At 37.9% G+C, this 18,893-nt stretch overlaps 1 protein-coding gene across 4 annotated transcripts in view; it reads left to right on the top strand.

The window, feature by feature from the left end:
- The window catches only part of RAB27B (RAB27B, member RAS oncogene family), a 137,769-nt gene extending 123,094 nt beyond the window's left edge, over positions 1 to 14,675 (top strand). For all 4 annotated transcript variants that reach the window (XM_038525946.1, XM_038525945.1, XM_038525947.1 and 1 more), the window contains 3 exons: positions 3,789 to 3,892; positions 7,201 to 7,324; positions 8,411 to 14,675. In XM_038525946.1, the coding sequence (XP_038381874.1) occupies positions 3,789 to 3,892; positions 7,201 to 7,324; positions 8,411 to 8,600 (418 nt within the window). In that variant the 3' untranslated portion in view covers positions 8,601 to 14,675. The remainder of the gene's footprint in view (positions 1 to 3,788; positions 3,893 to 7,200; positions 7,325 to 8,410) is intronic.
- Positions 14,676 to 18,893: the final 4,218 nt, after the last annotated feature.

The following is an 18,893-nucleotide window of genomic DNA, read 5'->3' as shown; positions in this document are numbered from 1 at the left end:
TTGTTGTCACGAAGATGTATGTTTTATAGACCAATTTAATTCATTTTTGTAGAAGTAATATGAGAAAATGTGGTTCCCATATGTCCTCACACATGATATGTCAGCCCAGCATGATGGTAGGCTTCTCTCTCCTGCCCCCCCAAGGCAGCTGCTCTATGAGGGAAGTGAGGAATACTGGGGACAGTCTTAGTAACACTGAGGTTATTCATCCCTTGAGAATTTGCATTCTGTGTATATATAAGGTGTAGCTATGCAACAAGATAAACAGTGTCTCATACCTCAGCCCTGTGCCTGAAAACATCTGGCAGTAGAGCCTGTATAAGATTATGGTTATCGATAAAAGTGGTATCATGGGAATGAGGAAAAAATCGTACTCCTTTTGTAAGCCCCAAAGATACCGGGCACAGCTCTAGTTCCCAGTGAGGGAGAGAGTAATAATGTGACTTTGGAATCTTTGTGTGTGTGTGTGGGGGGAGGGTTTAATGTGGTCCTGCCTTTTCCCACCCCACTGACTCACCGGACAGCATGAGATTGGTGAGTAAAGCTGGAAATCAATGGCCTTTCCCCTGGAGTCACCTTGGGAAGAATGGAGATAACAAGGGAGCTGGGAAGAATGGCCCTAGATATAAGCCTGTTCCAGAGCAAGAATGTCCTATCTGTGTTGCTGTGGATACAAAGATGTTCACCCCAATGAAATCCATATAACAAGCACGTTTTAAAAATAGCATAGCCCCTCTTAGCAGGATGGCCCTCTATGACTTCCATGTGTCCCCACCCATGGTGACAATGACACACGTCCTGATGGCATGCTGCATGTGGGGGTTTAGCATTGTCTGTGTTGTACTGGAGTGAAATGGGTATCAGGCTGTCACCATTAACACACATTTTTGAAAAGAAACCTTTACCAAGGGAGCATCTTTGAACTCACTCTATTTTTAAAACGTTTTGAGCCATGACTTGGAGCCAGCAGAATTGGCTGTGGCTGTGGGCCTCAGCATGACCATTAGCATGGATGTTCAAGAAATTACAGCTTACGTCCATCCCAAGTTGTGAATGCTAGCCTCCCCCCCCCCCAATAAAAAGATCATTAACATAAAAAAATAACTTCGCCATGTGCTATGGGCAGTGAGAGGAGGGCATGGCACAGTCTTGTCCTTAAGTGAGACACACACATAACACACAGAGACTCTCTCTCTCTCTTTCTCTCTCTCTCTAGGAGAGAACAGAGAGCAGATGTCCTAGGCACACCATTGTAGTTGAGTGAGAGACAATTTTGTGAATACAGCTCATCCCCACACAGAAAGAAAACTTCAATAAAAGCACTATAATCTCTGTGAGCTCCTAGCACTGGTAGGAACAATTCCACAAGAAAAGAATTGAGTAAATTTTTTTGGTATTGCATAATTATTATGATTACTGCCTTACCAAAGAAATCAAACTTGCAAATAGTCATTAAACTATCTGTTCTCTTTGCTTTGGTATTAAAAGAATCGTTCTCTACTTGAAGTCATTGAAATCTTTAATAATTTTATCTCTTGCTATTCTCTTTCTTTCTTTTTTTTTCTTCTCTTAGTTAGACAAACACTTTGTGAACAAACACTATGTTCAGGACCATGAAAATATAATGGATAACAAGTTAGAAACATAACTCCTTTCCTGTTGGAGCTCACAAGTGTAGGGTGGAATTCGAATAGATAATGAACAATTACCATATAACCTTAGGATAGTGTCAGGAAAACGTAGGTGATAGGTACACCAGGTGGAGCCTCTAACCCAGATATGGGTGTTAGGAAGGCTGCTTGGGAAAGCGATATTTCCTCAGAAACTATATATATATATATATATATATATACTCATACACAATGTATGAGTGAGAGAGTCTTATCCAGGCTAAGGAGGTAGGAGGTAAAGGAAGCATTAGGCCAGGTTACCCACAGAAAGAACAGCATGTGTGAGAGCCCAGGGGAGAGAGTGAACTTTCTAAGAACTAAAAGAAGATCAGCATGCCTGTGGGTAGTCAGGAGAGGAAGCTAGAGGGATGAGCAAGGGTCACTTCCATGCAGAGCGTGACAGCGTATTGAAGAGTTCAGCCATTATCCTAAGAGCAATGCACCATCATCTAGATGTTTTTAGCCAAGGATTTACACAGTCAGCAGGAACGGATCCACGAAGGGGAGGGTCCCCAACAAAACTGGAGACAGGAAGCCTGTTAGGAAGGCTGTCGAGGTTATTCAGATGAAAGCCGATAGGTTCAAAACGAGAGTAGATGGACAGAAATGAGAAGATCAGAAAATGCTTGGTAATCATACATAGTAGGTGAAGGAGAAAGAAGCCGTGGCAACCCCAAAGGTCATGATGCACTGATAGAAGAAGAAATAAAAAAATAAAAAAATAAAATAAAAATAAAAAGAAGAAGAAGAAGAAGAAGAAGAAGAAGAAGAAGAAGAAGAAGAAGAAGAAGAAGAAGAAGAAAGAAAGAAGAAGGAGGAGGAGGAGGAGGAGGAGGAATCAAAAGGAGGAGCCAGGTGGGGTCTAGACTCTCGAAGTTAGAGGTGCCTCAGTTTCCTCCAGCTGGAAACACACAACATGTAATTGGGCACACAGCATGGAGGACAGGATAAATCTACACCTATCCATTTGAGGTCCAACATAAAGGTGTCAACTGAATCAGGGAAGTAGATGAGGTTACTCAGTGAATGTATGTCGAGTGGGAAGGGACTGAGAATAGAACTCTAAGGAAACCAAAGAATCTACAAATAGGCTAAAATAGGAGACCAATAATTAGGAGGGCATTTAGGACAGGAAGTGATAGTCTGTATTTAAACGTTATGTGCCTTCCTAAAAACCCATTTCCAAATTCACTTCTGTGTCAGTATAACCCAAACCTTCTCTGGTCCCTCTGTGTGATCTCTGGTTTTGCCCATTCCTGCCATTGAAGTGCATCTCAGCATACCTTCAATTGTACTGAAGGTTTTGGGGTGGAGGAGGTAGGAGCAGGGGAGAGACAGTCTTCACACAACACGGGAGTGTACATTCTCTAGAATCTTCCATCACAGATGAGCGTTCTTACTTTCTGTCTCCAACTACTATGTCTCTCTGACCTTGCCTTATTTTCCCTAATCATCTTTCTCTTCCTCCTTTCTTCAGTGTTTTATTTATTATTTTTTTTCTTCAGTGTTTTAATCATCTTTCTCTTCCTTCTTTCTTCAGTGTTTTTCCCTCTTTTTATGAGACACGGATGCCAGAGTAGAATTGAGCTTTACCCCTAGAGTGCTGACACAGGAGTTTTCTCACCAATGTTTTTTTCCCCCTGCAAAAGAACCCCAGTTTCGGTTGCTAACATGCCCATGGTTGTGGTTTTCTGCATGTAATCATGGGCATTCATTTTTAGGCTACCAAGTGCCAAGCTTTCTTCTAGGCACAGACAAGGGAGATTGAAAAGTATAAGTTGAAGTCCCCATTTGAAAGTGGCTTTCATTTTAATTGTGGACCACAAGATATCCAAGAAAGAGTCCAAGGGGCTGTGTAAGCCAGCGTGTGATTGAACGTTACAAACTCTGTGTGTATAAGTGCTACGGACCAGAAAGCCAGGTTGTGGTCCTAAAAAATGTCTACAACCAGATGCCCTCCCCTTTAGCAGTCTTTCTGTCCACTCTCATTCTGTAGGACAATCCATTAGGGATGCCGTGGGGATTTCACATTTCAAAGGGAAATAGTGTTGTTGTATATACTGCCATCATATGTTTGTGGGCTAACTTCCAGAACTATCCGCTGTGCTTTCTTGGCAGATTCCGGAGCCTTACCACTGCATTTTTCAGAGATGCCATGGGTTTCTTATTAATGTTTGACCTCACCAGTCAACAGAGCTTCTTAAATGTCAGAAACTGGATGAGTAAGTGGAACCAAGTCACTTGCATTGGCCATTTGAGGCTCCCAACAGCTCTATTTGCCTCTTTGCCTCCCAACACAAAACCAGATTGGGTTCCACAGATGAACCTTGGGAATTCACGACTTTAGCATTTCCTATGTCACCTTCAAAGTGATGCCCTGTATGCGGCTCACCAAAGGGGGCTTGGGATCATATCTTCCTTTGACACTCTTAGAACAGCCTGTGTAACTCTCACTTGATGAGAGAGCAAGCTCACCACAATCTCCCTGGAAGAAATGCATCAAATGAAAAGAAAGGGATCCATGAAAGCAACCCACATTGGCTACTAAAGCCATTCAGATGTCACCCATTATCAAATGACACAGGCAAAATTATACACTAACCTGCTTTATTTCAATGCCTTCCTTTAAAAAGGGCAACTTTCTTGGGATATTGCACGATCACCATTTTAATCATGATTAATGGAATTGCTGATACTTTCTAAAATCTAGGTGCTATATGATATTACTCTTTTATAAAAACTTTTCAATATAGGCACAGTGAGGGGATATAATATTTGACAATTTATTACTTGTAACTGAAGGAAATAAAATCAGAAAGTAACACCTATATATAGGTGCAATTGAAAGGCTATTAATTCCACTTATCCAGTTAAGTCTTAAAAGGACTTCTTATAACCATCTGAGCTATGACATCTAATCTGGAAAGGAGACAGAAAAGCAACAGCATTTTCTGAGAGGGTTCACTGGCACCTAAAAATGTATGCCCTTGCACACGGGTTAACTAATGCATGAACTAGCGGATGGGTTAATTTGGTGAGAAACTGCCCCAGAGCACACCAGCCACAGGAAGATAAGGCATAGCATGTCTTAGCTCACACTGAAATTTTGCATTTTTGGAAAAAAAAATGTTCAAAGGTAAGGAAGCCTTAAGTAGAAAAATCTATATAATTTTCACCTAACATTAAGTTAAAAGTAGCCTAATCAGGTATTGAAGATAGACTGATATGTGTCAGCATAGGAAAGTAGTATTTGAGTTTCCTTTTTCAAAAATTGGTGTAGCACTAAAGAGAATATTTCATTTGCATTTTTATTACAAATATGAATTTTGATCCTACCGTGGTATAAATGCAGTGCTATGGACTGGTGATAGGCTTGTCATTTCTAGATTTGTTGGAGCTGTCTATGGCCAGAGTGATATTTCTTCAAAAATTGGGTCATGTTGGGACACCTGGGTGGCTCAGTCAGTTGGATATCCAACTCTTGGTTTTGGCTCAGGTCATGATGTTGGAGCCGAGGGATCGAGCCCCACCTCGGGCTCCAAGCTCAGCAGGGAATCTGCTTGAGATTCTCTTTCTGTCTCCCTCTCTTCCTCCCTGCCATGCCATGCACCCCCTGCCCCCCACCATCGCTAAAATAAAGAATCTTTACAAAAAACATCGGATCATGTTATTTCCCTGGTCAAAGTCCTCCTGGGACCTCCCAACTCACGTGGGCTAAAATCCAGAGTCTTTCACTCAACTGCAAGGCCCTGGTGATCAGGCCTTAGATTCCTGGGTAATTTACTCTGATCCTGTCCCAGCTCACTGGCCTCCAGCCAAACACCTCTCCTGCTATTCCCGCGACAAAAGGCCCATTCCCTACTTTGTGGCTTTTGTACTTGCCAATTTTCTCTGCCTGATACCTCTTCTCCCGTGTATAGAGTGTGCCAATTCTCTCATCTCCTTAAAGGGTTTGTTCAAACTTTATTTATCTCTTGAAAGAAGCCTTCCCTGACCATGCATCTAAACTAGTACGCTTCATTACTTTCTATCTCCTCAGCACACTTTACATTTCCTTTTGTCACCACCACCACCTGACATTATGTTTTTCTTTGTTTACTTGTCCTTTGGACCCTCTGCCACTAGAATGTGAGCTCTATGAAAGTGCAGACTTCGTCTGCTTTGTTGCATTGCAATAGCCCAAAGCCAGGATTAGTGTCTAGCACAGAATAGATACTAAAAAAAAAAAAAAAAAAAAAAAAAAAAAAAAAACCATGTATTTCTTATTATTATATATTATTTATAATTTACATATAACTGCTTTAAATGTGAGTTCAAAAATGCAGTTGCTGCAGCGGCGACAAATACCAACAAGTTCTGACTTCCTTCATTGCTTCTCCAACTGAGTGTTTATCCTAGGATTTGTCTCTATTTCCTTTTATTATTGTATTTCTTTCTCCAAATTTTGGTGGTATTATTAGATTCTGAGGAGATAAAGAGATAATAAGATTATCAGATTCTTTCAGGGAATGATTTGTTCATCCTTTTTCAAGGCAGATAAAATTCTTCCTTATTTAAAAAAAAGATCCAGAAGGATACTATTGGGATTTAAGATAATTAATTGGCATGTCTCATAACACTTTAATTTTTAACACCCAAATAATCACTGTTACAGGGTAAGCAAGCTTTGTCTTCCTCCTTGGCAAACTTGCACACAGCATGCCTTGAGATAGAAAGTAAAGTAATCCCCGTAACTTCAAAAACAAGAGTTGACAGATTTTGTACCATTTTCTTCCTTCTGTCCTTCCTTCCTTCCATCCCTCCCTCCTTCCTTCCCTCTCTCTTTCTTCTCTCTTTTGTGCAGTGTATCCTGGAGAAAAAGAAAAACAAGTCACCTGTCTTAAAATTGTTTCTACATGAATTTGTGGTGGTTCAGAAATGTTCTCTTCTGATAGATCATCACCTTGGACTTCAGGAGGTAGAAAAGTAGCCACCTCGGGGCACCTGGGTAGCTCAACCACTTAAGCATCTGACTCTTGATCTCAGCTCAGGTCTTGATCCCAGGATCATGAGTTCAAGCCCCACACTGGGCTCCATGCTGGGTCTGGGGCCTACTAAAAAAAAAAAAAAAATGTAGCAGCCTCTTGAAGGAACATACTTACACACTTAAAATTCCTGTTCTATTATCTCTACTTATATTTGAGGAACAAATAGTATGAAGCAGTATGTCCATCTTGGAGGACAGTTCCTCAGATGCAAGAGAGTTACAGATCGGTGATCATATAGGTGCTTCATAGCAGTTATTATTAATACTCATAATCTGCAATTTTTGAGGCATTATCTTCACTCATTTTACAGATTGAAGAAGGTATAGTTGAGAACAATTAAGGAACTTGGCTAATATGATATAACTAGTAAGCAGGCAAACTGGAGGTGAACAATTAGATTAGGAATTTGAAGTATGAAAAAAAAAGGAATTCAAAGTATGAGCAGTCATTTGACATCACTTGTTTATAACTAATGTGCTGGGTCCATCTGCTTTCTTCCTAAGGCCAACTGCAAGCAAACGCTTATTGTGAAAATCCAGATATAGTATTAATTGGCAACAAGGCAGACCTGCCGGACCAGAGGGAAGTCAATGAAAGGCAAGCCCGGGACCTCGCTGACAAATACGGGTAAGTCATTTACTCGGAGATGTCATCTGCCCTTGCACACTGCGGCTTAGTAGTGGAACAGGGACTTGAGGTTGATACTGGGAAGGATTCCCTTGAGTCAATAATGGCACAAGAATGAAAAAGATCTTTCAGGGGAATGTATGTGATCTTTTAAATCGATTCCTTAATAGTAGTAGTGGCTAACAATGGCTGAATCCTTACTACTATGTGCCAACAACTCCCTCTAGACTTTAACTCTTTAACTACTCATAACCAAACATAGGAGATCTAGAATCATCCCATCTTATATATTAAGAATTGAGGCATAGAAAAATTAAGTAACTGATGGAAGGCCAGGTAGCTAGTAAGTAGCAGAGCTTGAATTCAACCCAGGCAGTCTGAGATCAGAGCTCGTGACCTTCAACACTATCGTCCACTGCCTTTCCGCTAATAGCTGCAAAACTCTAAGAAATAACACCTGACAAGGACATAATATTGCAATCCTCATCCTTGCTGAGCTTAAGTGGCAGATCAAAAATAATTTTAAATATCCCCCTACGAAGATAAGTTGACTTCCAACACAGACTTTAAATTTAAAGCAGTTGCCTCATTCCTGCCAATTTTTTACTGAAGAATTTTCCTTGAGAGCTTTAAAAATGTGTATGTCTTCTTGAAACTTTTGATTCCATATAAATATAGACGGTTTATTGACATGCATATCCTCTTCAGTGCCTGCTTAATTTCTAAGTCAAATTACCAGATAATTGATTAACAGGGAAGTGCTATTTTAATAGTAAATATTTATCACTAGTCTAGTTATTTCTACCTTCTTAAATTTCTTGTGAAACAGTGATAATACCTTAGCTTCAAATTCCTAAGTACCTCCTGTATCCGTTTCCTTGTCCGATATACCCACATGAGAAAGCAGCCTGCCATTTTTTACTCACTGAGAAGAAACAAGGATACTTTCCAACTCAGTGGGCAAAATAGTGATTATTTCGCGATCTCTATGCCAGCCATGTTTGTGCCTATTACTCATTTGTACATCTTGTTGTATCTTTTCTGATTTCTTCCTCTCAAAAATATGTATCACTTCTTCGATGCAAGTATACCATATTTTGAAACAAGTGCCGCGACTGGCCAGAATGTGGAGAAAGCGGTGGAAACCCTTCTGGACTTAATAATGAAGCGAATGGAACAGTGTGTAGAGAAGACACAAGTTCCCGACACTGTCAATGGTGGAGACTCTGGAAAGCTAGATGGGGAAAAACCAGCAGAGAAGAAATGTGGCTGTTAGACTCTACCTAGGAACTGATCATCAAAACCCCCACCCAAATATTACTTCCAAAAAACAGTGACAAACCACAAAATCGTTGTTGAGTAGACCATGCATAATGGCATGTCTTTTCTTTTCTGCCAGAAAAAATCTATTTTACGAAACCAGAATAGTCAACAGTGTTCCAAAGAATTGACCAGTTGTCTCTGAGGCACCCTCCAAACAAGATCAAAGATTTTCTAATGTGATCTCACTGTCACGGATGCTCAGTTTGCTTTTTCTTAAAAAGAAAATGAATATGTAAGAAAGTATTCAAGATGATATCAATAAGTTTTAAATCAGAAAAAAAAATTGCCATGTCATATGGGGGAAAGGGATAGGCCACTAAAGGAAGAATATAGAATGGCGGGTTTTTTTGTTTGTTTTTTAAAGATTGGATTTACTTCTTATATAAAATTTGGTTTATACTTTTAGTTTTGCATTGGGGGAATATATTAGCTAAAAATGGGTATACAATGAAGAAGTCTAAAAGGATCATTAATAATGACTACTATATATACCCAATAAGCTGTCTTAAGGTGACTCAAGTACTGGTAAGGTTATACGATTGTGAATCAGATTTTTGTTAAAATGTGGGAGCCTGGATATTAATGTCGTTTTTATACTCTTAATAAATGGCAGATAGACAAGAACAGGACTGTGGACGACAGAGTACAAGAGAAATGCCCTGGGAGAAAAATGAAAGTATGAAAACATGGCATTTGGACAAATGAAATTAAATGTGTCTGTTACAGATGTCTGGAAGAATCATTTAGCCAAATTTCACTCAAGCCAATTAGAAGTTGACATTATCAGTTGGGATTAAGAATCTCCAGAGGTTTCCCCTTCCAAACAAAATTTTGGAATTCGATTGAGTGTTCAGTTTCATCTGAACATCTCATTTTTCTTGGTAAAGGGTCACGAGGAGAAATTAAAGTTGTCATTTATTAAATATGTCTTGAAAAATGCAGTCAAGAAAAATTATTTAGCTTTAATTGTTTTTAGATAAACTATGTTGGTGATATGAAAACAAAAGTGACTAATAACTGTGGGTTTCTTTTTAATTTACAAAAGTATTGGAAACTCTAAATCACATTTCTACTCTCCATGCCCACCCCTGACTTTGAATCAATTATAAAAATACAGGTGTGTTGCTTTGTAGATCAACAACTTTAGGATGATGGATTGATTTTATGGTCACTCTGAGTTTTCAGGTCATTTGTCACATAAAAATTGATGATGCCTCATGCCATATTACAATATATTTCATATTTGTTTTCATTTCTGCCTATGGAAAAACAACCACGTTTGGTTAAAGAGTAAGGCAGGATTGGAGCTGTGTCTTTTCTCTCTAAAAATTTGGTTAATCACTTTATTTTTTCACATAAAACAGCCTTTTCTTTTAAAAATCATTGCAAAAGGATTTTCCATTGGCCTATTCTTATTGTGCCTAAACTGGTATGGCATTGCCTTTTTATTTTTGTTTTTGATAAGCATAAGCAACTTCTATTAAACTATTATTTAAATATTTCAATCAGTTTTATCAGTAACAAAGGCATCACACTCCAGATTTTCTCTTTTTATCATGAGTATATAATTTCAAAAGGATGGTCTTCTTCCTATAAAATTTTGTCAGTTAAACTTCATTTTTTCCACACTCTGTGCATATTTTTTAAGTGATAAACATTAGAAACCCTAAATCACAGTCCTGCCATTCCCCCCTTGAACCTCTCTCTACAGTCGACATCTGGTATGAAATCCATTTTAGGAACACAGATCCGAGGGATTGTCTAAAATATCTTGCAAAATTCTCAGTGTGAACTCCTCAGTCCCTCTTATTTCTACAGCATAATGCCAGCTTCTAAGATCCATCATGCTTGGGTATTACCTCCAGTGGTGTTTTTCTCTACGATGTGATTCATGACCTCAGTGCCTGAGCCATGACAATAGAAATCTACTAGCTGATGTCCAGCATGTTTTGACTGAAAGAAAAGTGAACAGAAACAATATAATCATTGCGATGGCAAAATTTGGTAAATGTCTATGGTCATTTTATTGACTCTTCCTTGGATCAGGTTATGATGCCCCTGGCATTTCCCTAATAGGGAGTGTTTAGCCTTTATGAAATCCTAAAGGTATTCTATTTTGGGTTTGTTTTTCAGTTTCTACTCTTTTTCCAGTTATATGATTGACTTACTTTTGCCAAGGTTCTGTCATTGCCAGTTACTTGACGAACATTTATTCAGGGTCTATTTTAAGATCATTATTTGATAGCTGTAGCATGAAGCAGAGGGTGACGATGCCTATAATTATAGAACTCTGCCTATAAAAATAACAATTATTGGGCAACAGTCTCAAGAGGAATGAAATTTAAAGAAGACAAGAAAATTAATTTAAAATAGCATTCTACTTATAAATAAGTACTTGACCTAAGAAAGATATTTTTTTCTTTTCAAGTTTGACATCTAATCCCAAATTCTGTGTCACCATTGCTGCAAATGCCTTCACTTATTATTACAGAATTAATTATTATGTGTATTTCATTTTACAATTTCGAATTGATTTGGGACCATGAAGTATACAGGCTGCTTCAAAGAACTGCATACCTCCTTTAACAAAACAGCATGTATTTTTAGCCAAGATGTATCCTGTTACTTGTTATCTCCCAAACGCTTTGGTAAACCATACTGTATTTGGGGGAAATATTTAAAATGTACATGAAATTCCTTTCTGATATAGAAATCATTTCTGGAGTGCTTACACTAGTTTGATGTTTACATTGCTCTAACACAGTGCCTCAAATACCTCTATGACCAAATTTGTCTCCAACCATATAGCTCATTTCCTATTATATCATATCTGAGAAAGGCCTCACAGAGACACCAATGCAGCTAAAGGTATTCTAATATCTTCAGCAAAGGGTTCAGGATGTTATTAGCATCTGCAGATTATTACCACCATCTTCTGGTCTCCTAAACTGCTCATGGAATGAGAGTGGGCATTGCCTGAGACTCAACTGTGAGTAGGTACAAAGTTACCTTTTAATACAAAAAAAAAAAAAAAATCCTTTGAAAAACATATCAAAAATAGCTGAGAAAGCACTTTTTTTTTTTTTTGGTATGACAAGGGTCACCAGTCATGAATTGGCAAAGAGAAATGCTGCATGCTAGGAATCGAGCTCGTGGGTCTCTGCATAAGTTTTAGAATCACAAGTCACCACTCTAGTTGATTTTCTCTCATTTCCACAGAACCAGCTATACATTGCAAAAAACTCAAAACCAGCATTTTCTAAAGTAAATATTTCATCTGTTGTTTTTAACCAGATGGGCCATTCTGTGTATCAGTGGGTGTCTTTGTTTTGCTTCCAGCCTAAGTTATTCTCTGCCAGCCTGTCAAGGTAAAATGAATTGGGCGAGAGTTTTAATCAGACCTTTTCCGTCTCCAATGTAAAAGAGAGAAGCTTGACCATCGAGAAGTACAGGACCACATTAAAACTTATTTAATAACAGCCAAAACATTCTATAAACTGTAAGTTGAATCAACGGGAAACCAACAAATTTGATGAAGCTCATATATCAGCTAGAGGGAGAGGCCGTATGTGTAACAGTGAACAACTAGGTATAGTGGAAATCCAGTACCTGTGTGTATGACACAAAATTATTCACCATTCTGTATCTCTCTTCACTTTAAAAAAGGGTACATATGCTTTCCTCAGTATGTATCACAGTATAAAACATTGAGGAAAGATTCTCATCCATACAGAGTCTTGGAGTTATGAGCTCAAACTCAGATTATAAAGAGATAATATTGAAGTTTCTGGTTTTCTAAGATACTTAACTCTTTAAAAGAGAGATCTGAAAGCTGGTATCAGCCAAAGAGATGGAAAAGTTGTCTTTCACCCAATACCACCAAGTTTTAAAACATTAAAAGACAGCTAATATATGTAAATATTTTAGGGAAAGCTTTATTATCTTTAAAGATGTCCAGATACTGTCTATATTTGAAAAAATTGTCTGAGAATTCACCAAAACTGTATTTTCTTCTTGATCTTTGATCAATATGATATAAACTTATTTCTGGGGGAGTGCTAAGCTCTTAAACATGGAAGGTAGAAGTTGAATCTTAGATGAGTGTTATTGCAATGCTTTATAAACCTGTGAAGATATCTGTCTCATAAAGAAGGACTGACAAAAATCATTGTTAGAAATCTAGGGAATTTTAGGAATTTATTGTCTTAGAATTCCTGGGTGGAGACCCAACAATGGTGACATTGTTGAGGAAGAACTATAAAGAAAGGTTAGAGTTCAATGTCTGAATAGCATTCTTAAATATTGCAGAACACAGAGAAGGCCATATACATGGAGGCTGATTTTTAGGTAGAAAACGAAAAAAGAGAATTAGTAACAAGAAGAGCTTTTTAACATGAAGATCCAAGGCAAGTATTTATATCCATCATTTTTATCTATCAAGTAGAAGTTTATGCCCTTAGAACTAAGCTAATAATAATAATAATAATAATAATAATAAACATTTAAACACCCAATATTTCATTAGTGGCATCAAAATGTGGGAAACTTTGAAACATTTTGTTGGCTCTATCTGAATTTAATTTTCTCATACATTGCACTTTGACTAATTATTCGAGGAGTGGAATCACAAAGATGCTTCTCCACAGAGCTCCTTTTACCAACAGTGTATGGTTATTTTTGAGCTTCATACACAGAGAGCAAAGGCATTAGCAGTGGAATCGTGAGGTTATTTCAAAGAGTGTCAGCTTTTGAAGAAAAAAAAAATGTACCAAGGAATCATCTTTGGATTGACTCATTTGAATTTGTTTCCCAGTTACTTTTCTTTCCAACAGATTGTGGAAATCATGGCTAATACCCCTCAGCTGACTTAGTCCTAAGCATCATTAGCAAATTTTGTAAAAGCAGACATGTCTGTCCTTAACTGAATGGATCCCTTATTTAATCAATGGGTCTTAGCCTGATGTCTGCTGAAACATCAAAATAGTGTCTGTGCCTAGCAAAGTAATAACATATTCTTATACTTACTCTTTTCTTGTCCAGGTTACTTTTTCAAAAATGCTCTTTGAGAGGAAGCTTAGTATTATAGAAAGGAAAGTGAGCAGAAAGAAAAATTTGGGGACCCCGAGTATGTCATTAAATATCTTAGTGGCTTCTCCTCCTATGGAGTTTATTAAACCCTGTGTGCCTCGTAGGATTCGTGTCAAGCTCAAAAGAGAATCTATCTAAGAAATTGGTTTGTAAATTATTTTCCATTTCATAAACGGGCACTATTATCATAGGCTAAGAATAATAAAAAAATTACAGTAATAATTTAAACCACTTGTGAGAAGAAGTGTCATAGCAGGGGCAAAACACTAATTGTAGTCGTGGGTACTGGAAGCTATCGGTGGTTAGCAACTTGAGGTCATTGTGTGTGATTGAAAAAGTTTAATATAGCTCAAGTTATTGAGAAAATAAGAGTTCTATTTCATTTTGTATGTCATCTTGTATTTCTTCCAAGGAGTCCAATTACATTCTAGATAGTATATTACAACTTGGTCAAATCGTCCTTGTACAAATAGGGCTTTTGTGTCCATAGCCTTGTAAAAGATACCGACTGCATCTGAAAATATCTAAGAGATATGTTACCCTGCTTAATGTGTTACAAATAGACAATGTTCTAACCTAACACTGAAGTGCTTCACTGTATTCGACAGTCTACCTTTAAGTGATACTATTCTCATTTTTAGGCTAAGCACTTTTGGTTGTTTTGTCTGTCATCTACACAGATCTCTGTTTTGTCTAGTGCTATGAATGTAAATTAAAACCTTAAACATGGAGTTTTTATTCTCTGTGCCCCTAAGTAGACTGTGGTGCCTGACAAACACTGTTAGATCATTATTTTGTTGTACCAAAGCTCTAGTGGCTTCAGAAATCATAGCATCCAATGATTTTGTGGTGTCTGGGTTTGAATACCATGGTGGAGAAACTGTATTCAGTGATTGTTCCTGCACATTTTTCAATAATAAAAATGCATTTTTATCAGTTATTTTGTGTACTCAAAGCAAACTTATTTCTGTGCTGAAGTTGCATGTGTGGTGCATGGAGAACATTAAATCAGAATCAACATGGAACTTGTTTCAGATTTAAAATGGTATCCATTAGGGCAGCCCGGGTAGCTCAGCGGTTTAGCGCCACCTTCGGCCCAGGGCGTGATCCTGGGGGTCCTGGGATCAAGCCCCACATCAGGCTCCCTGCATGGAGCCTCCTTCTCCTTCTCCCTCTGCCTGTGTCTCTGCCTCTCTCTCTCTCTCTCTCTCTCTCTCTCTCTCTGTGTCTCATGAATAAATAAAATCTTTAAAAAATAAAAATAAAAAAATAAAATGGTATCCATTAGAAACTGGGAAATAAGTAACTTGAATTTAGCCAAGTGATTTTTATCCACCTCTCTAAAATGCATTTACTATTTGTTTAAAGCCTGGGCTTTCAAGGAAAATGTCCTAATAATTTTGAAGGATAGATGTATAAAATTAGCTGTTAACCTGTTAAAGTAAGCACCTCAATATATTAACCTCTTTCTTCCCCATAATAAGATGCTGGGGCAGGTGGTGGCAACCTCCTTAGTCCCAGACTGGTGAAAGGACTGATGTTCGAGGCTGATTCAAGACCATGACCATACAGTTTCCTTTTAAATGTTCATTTGCAAAGGCTGCCTTGTTCCCAGAGCTGCTCTCATTCCATATGTTACTTAGATAGTCTTTGCCAAGATAATGATGAGTTTTTAATTTAAAGATAAACAACTCTCCCACTGCAAGCAAATAAATCCTTGGCACCATGCTCTCAACTTGACTCCCTGGTAGCTGTAATGCTGTTTCACATAGGCAGTGTCTTTTGCCCTTTGGTTTCTTAAGTAATTTATAACAAGTCATTAGAGACTTGCTTTTCCTAATGGCTTTAGAGGATTTTTAAATAGTCACAGCATGCCCCATATTGATGGGGAGAAAAAAAGACCATCTTTACATTCACTATCTTTAATGAGGAAAAGAGAAATCTTTTAAAAACTGTATGTAAGGTATTTGGTTTATCCGCTGCCCTCTCTACCAAGAACAATTCCATTTCAATATAACTAAATCTGGGGTGCCTGGGTGGCTGAGTCGGTTAAGAGTCCGACTCTGGGTTTTGGCTCACATCATGATCAGGGTTCTAGGACGGAGCCCCATATCAGGTTCTGTGCTCAGAGAGGAGTCTGCTTCTCCTTTTCCTCTCCCTCTGCCCACCCCTACCCCTGCTTTCTAATAAATAAACAAACAAATCTTTAAAAAAAGTAAATTCTAATTCTAAGAATGTGAGCATTGCTCCTCTGTTAGAAACTCATTTAGAAAAAAAAAAAAAACTCATTTAGGTGACATTATGCTTTAAAAGCCAACACACAAATTATAATTTGACAAAGGTTATATTATAGGTATTAGAAATGTTTCAGGATAATAATCAGATTTTTGAAATAATCAAAGCTTTAAACCATTTTTGTAGGTCTCTGAGAAAGTGACTCTTCTTTACCAAAAAGATTTAAATTAAAAAAAAAAAAAAAACAGCAGCGAGGTTAATAGTAGACAACTTCAGACTGTTTGCTTGATTCTCCAGAGAATTTTATATCATGACTCATTCACCGATGAAAAAAATGAAGCAGAAGGAGTGATTTGGAGTCGTGCTGGTAAACTATTGGATTATGAATACATGCTGCCTGGCTTCGTGGACCCTCTTCTCCTTCCCTGACTCCCAAGAGCAGCTCGGCATGCGTCCTCTAGGCAAAGGGCGTAAAGTCAAAATAAGACCACTCAGCTGAACCTTTCAAGAGTAGTTTTCCCTTGACTGAGCCTTCTGGAAACATGGGTTTTCTCAGCATATTAGGAAAACATAGACAAAAATCGAGATACAGATTCCTAAAACTCATCAGCTCTCCACTGCTCAGAATTCAAAGAACTGGGAGGATAATTCATTGTTCAAATAAAAGGAATGACTTCTACAAAGAACACATGAAAGACTATGTTGCATGGAAGATGACTTAGACGAGGGTGGGACTTCTTCACGGGCCAAGTCCAGCTGCACTGACATCCTAGCTCTTCCAGGACACACCTGGTCTGTCTGTCCTCCGGAGCCTGTGCACCTGCGCTTGCCTCTTCCTGGACCCTTCCTCCGCCAAATGACAACACCCTTCCTCCTGTCACTTTCCTAGCCTTCCTCCTGTCTTTGTTTAAATGGTATCTTTAAAGAGAGAGGTCTTTTTTTTTTTTTTTTTGAAGATTTTATTTATTCATGAGAAACACAGGGAGAAGCAGAGACACAGGCAGAGGGAGAAGCAGGCTCCCTGCAGGGACCCGGATGTGGGACTCCATCCCCTGGTCCCAGGATCAACCCTGGGCAGAAGGCAGATGCTCAACCACTGAGCCCCCCAGGCATCCCAAAGAGAGAGATCTTATTTAAGATTACTCTCCTAGTTAATTTAACAATCCATTGTTACCACATTTAAAATTATCAACCTGTTTAAAATTGCAACCACAACCGTCAACCCCGGTAACTCCTGATACCTGTGTTCTGCTTTATTTTTCTTCACAGTCTTGGGACATCTCTGACTTTATTATGTTTTTTTTTCTTTTTTCTTTTTTTTTTTTTTTTTTTTTTTGTCACTAGAATATATTTACATGATGGTAGAGATCTTTCCTTTTTCTTTCTTCCCCGGCACATGCACGCCCTCTTCTTTCTCCACTGTCAGAGCCCTGGCATCTAGAACAGTGCCTGGCACATAGAAGGCATTCAATAAATACTTGTTGAAAGAAAAAAATGAATGAATCCTTTGTGACAACCCGATTGGGTTGCTAGAATAATAACAGTGTTAACTTATATTTTTTTTACTACTTTATTGAAGTAAATTTTAAATTCTACAAGGTATTGATTTCTGTCATGGAACACATCCATGGAAACATCACCATTCTCAACACACTGCCCATTTCTACTCCCTCCCTATGTGTCTCTGTGCTCCTGTGCACTCTCTCCCTCTTCTCCTGTCCCCGGGTCAATACTGATATGCTCTCTGTTGCTGTGGAATCACATAGCATGTCATCTTTTTTTCCCTCTAGATTCTTTCACTAAATTTAATGATTTGAAGTTTATCCATTGTTGTATATATTTGTTTGTGCTTCTTGTTTCTTCTTATTGTTGAGTTATATTCTAAAGTATGGATGTACCACATTTGTTTACCTGTTCACCTTTTAATGGACATCTGTTGTGTTCTTAGGTTTTGGCTATTACAAACAAAGGTGCCAGGAAAATTCAGATACACAGAAGCTGTTGTTTCCTGGGGTGAAAAAAAAAAGTAAAGAAAGGAGTGGCTAGGTCATATGGCAGGTGTATATTTAACTTTTAAAAAAACACCTGTCTCTCAAACTGCTTGTACCATTTTTGCATTTCCACCATTATCATATAATCTCATTGCTCCACATCCTCATTAAGGCCCATCTTTTTATTTTAGATATTCTAGTGGTGTGTTTGGCATTTATTTCTTAGTGGTTTTCATTCGCATTGCCCTGATAACTAATGGATTAAACATCTTTTCATGTGTGTGTTTGTAATTTGTCTTACTTGTTTTATGAAGTGACTCTCCAAACGTTTTTGCCAGTATTTTTTACTCTTTTTTCTTCATTATATTTTAAGGGTTCTTTATATATTCTGAATACGAATCCTATACATGTATTTTCACCCATCCTATAGGTTGGTTTTTAATATTGATGGTTTTTAAAATTTGTTTAGTGGCGTCTTTAGTTCTAGTAGCTGTTTGGTAGAGTCATTAACGTTTTCTACATTAACAATTATATGAACAATAGACAGTTTTACTTTTCCTTTCCAATCTGTATGCCTTTTCTTCCTTTTTCTTTTTCTTGACATATTCCAATGGCTAGGACCAGTACAATGTTTAAGAAAAGTGGTGAGAGCAATTATCTTAACATTAGCCTTTCATCACTAGTTATAGTGACTGAAGGCTTTTTGGTAAATGCTCTTTAGCAGAATGATAAAGTTTCTTATTCCCAGATTGCTCAGTTTTTATCATGAATTTTGTCACTTTCCTTCACTTATTAAAATAATTATATAATTTTTCTTCTTTATTATGTGTAGATGGCTAATTACATTGATTGATTTCTAAATGATGACCCTTCCAACTTTCTGTAGTTCTAGTTCGATTTTTAAACCCTTATAGATATATATTTAAATAATA

Source organism: Canis lupus, chromosome 1 (assembly GCF_011100685.1).
Source record: "Canis lupus familiaris isolate Mischka breed German Shepherd chromosome 1, alternate assembly UU_Cfam_GSD_1.0, whole genome shotgun sequence".
NCBI classification, from domain to species: domain Eukaryota; kingdom Metazoa; phylum Chordata; class Mammalia; order Carnivora; family Canidae; genus Canis; species Canis lupus.
Note: the sequence above shows the minus strand (reverse complement) of the source record. Positions and strands in the feature narration are given on the sequence as shown.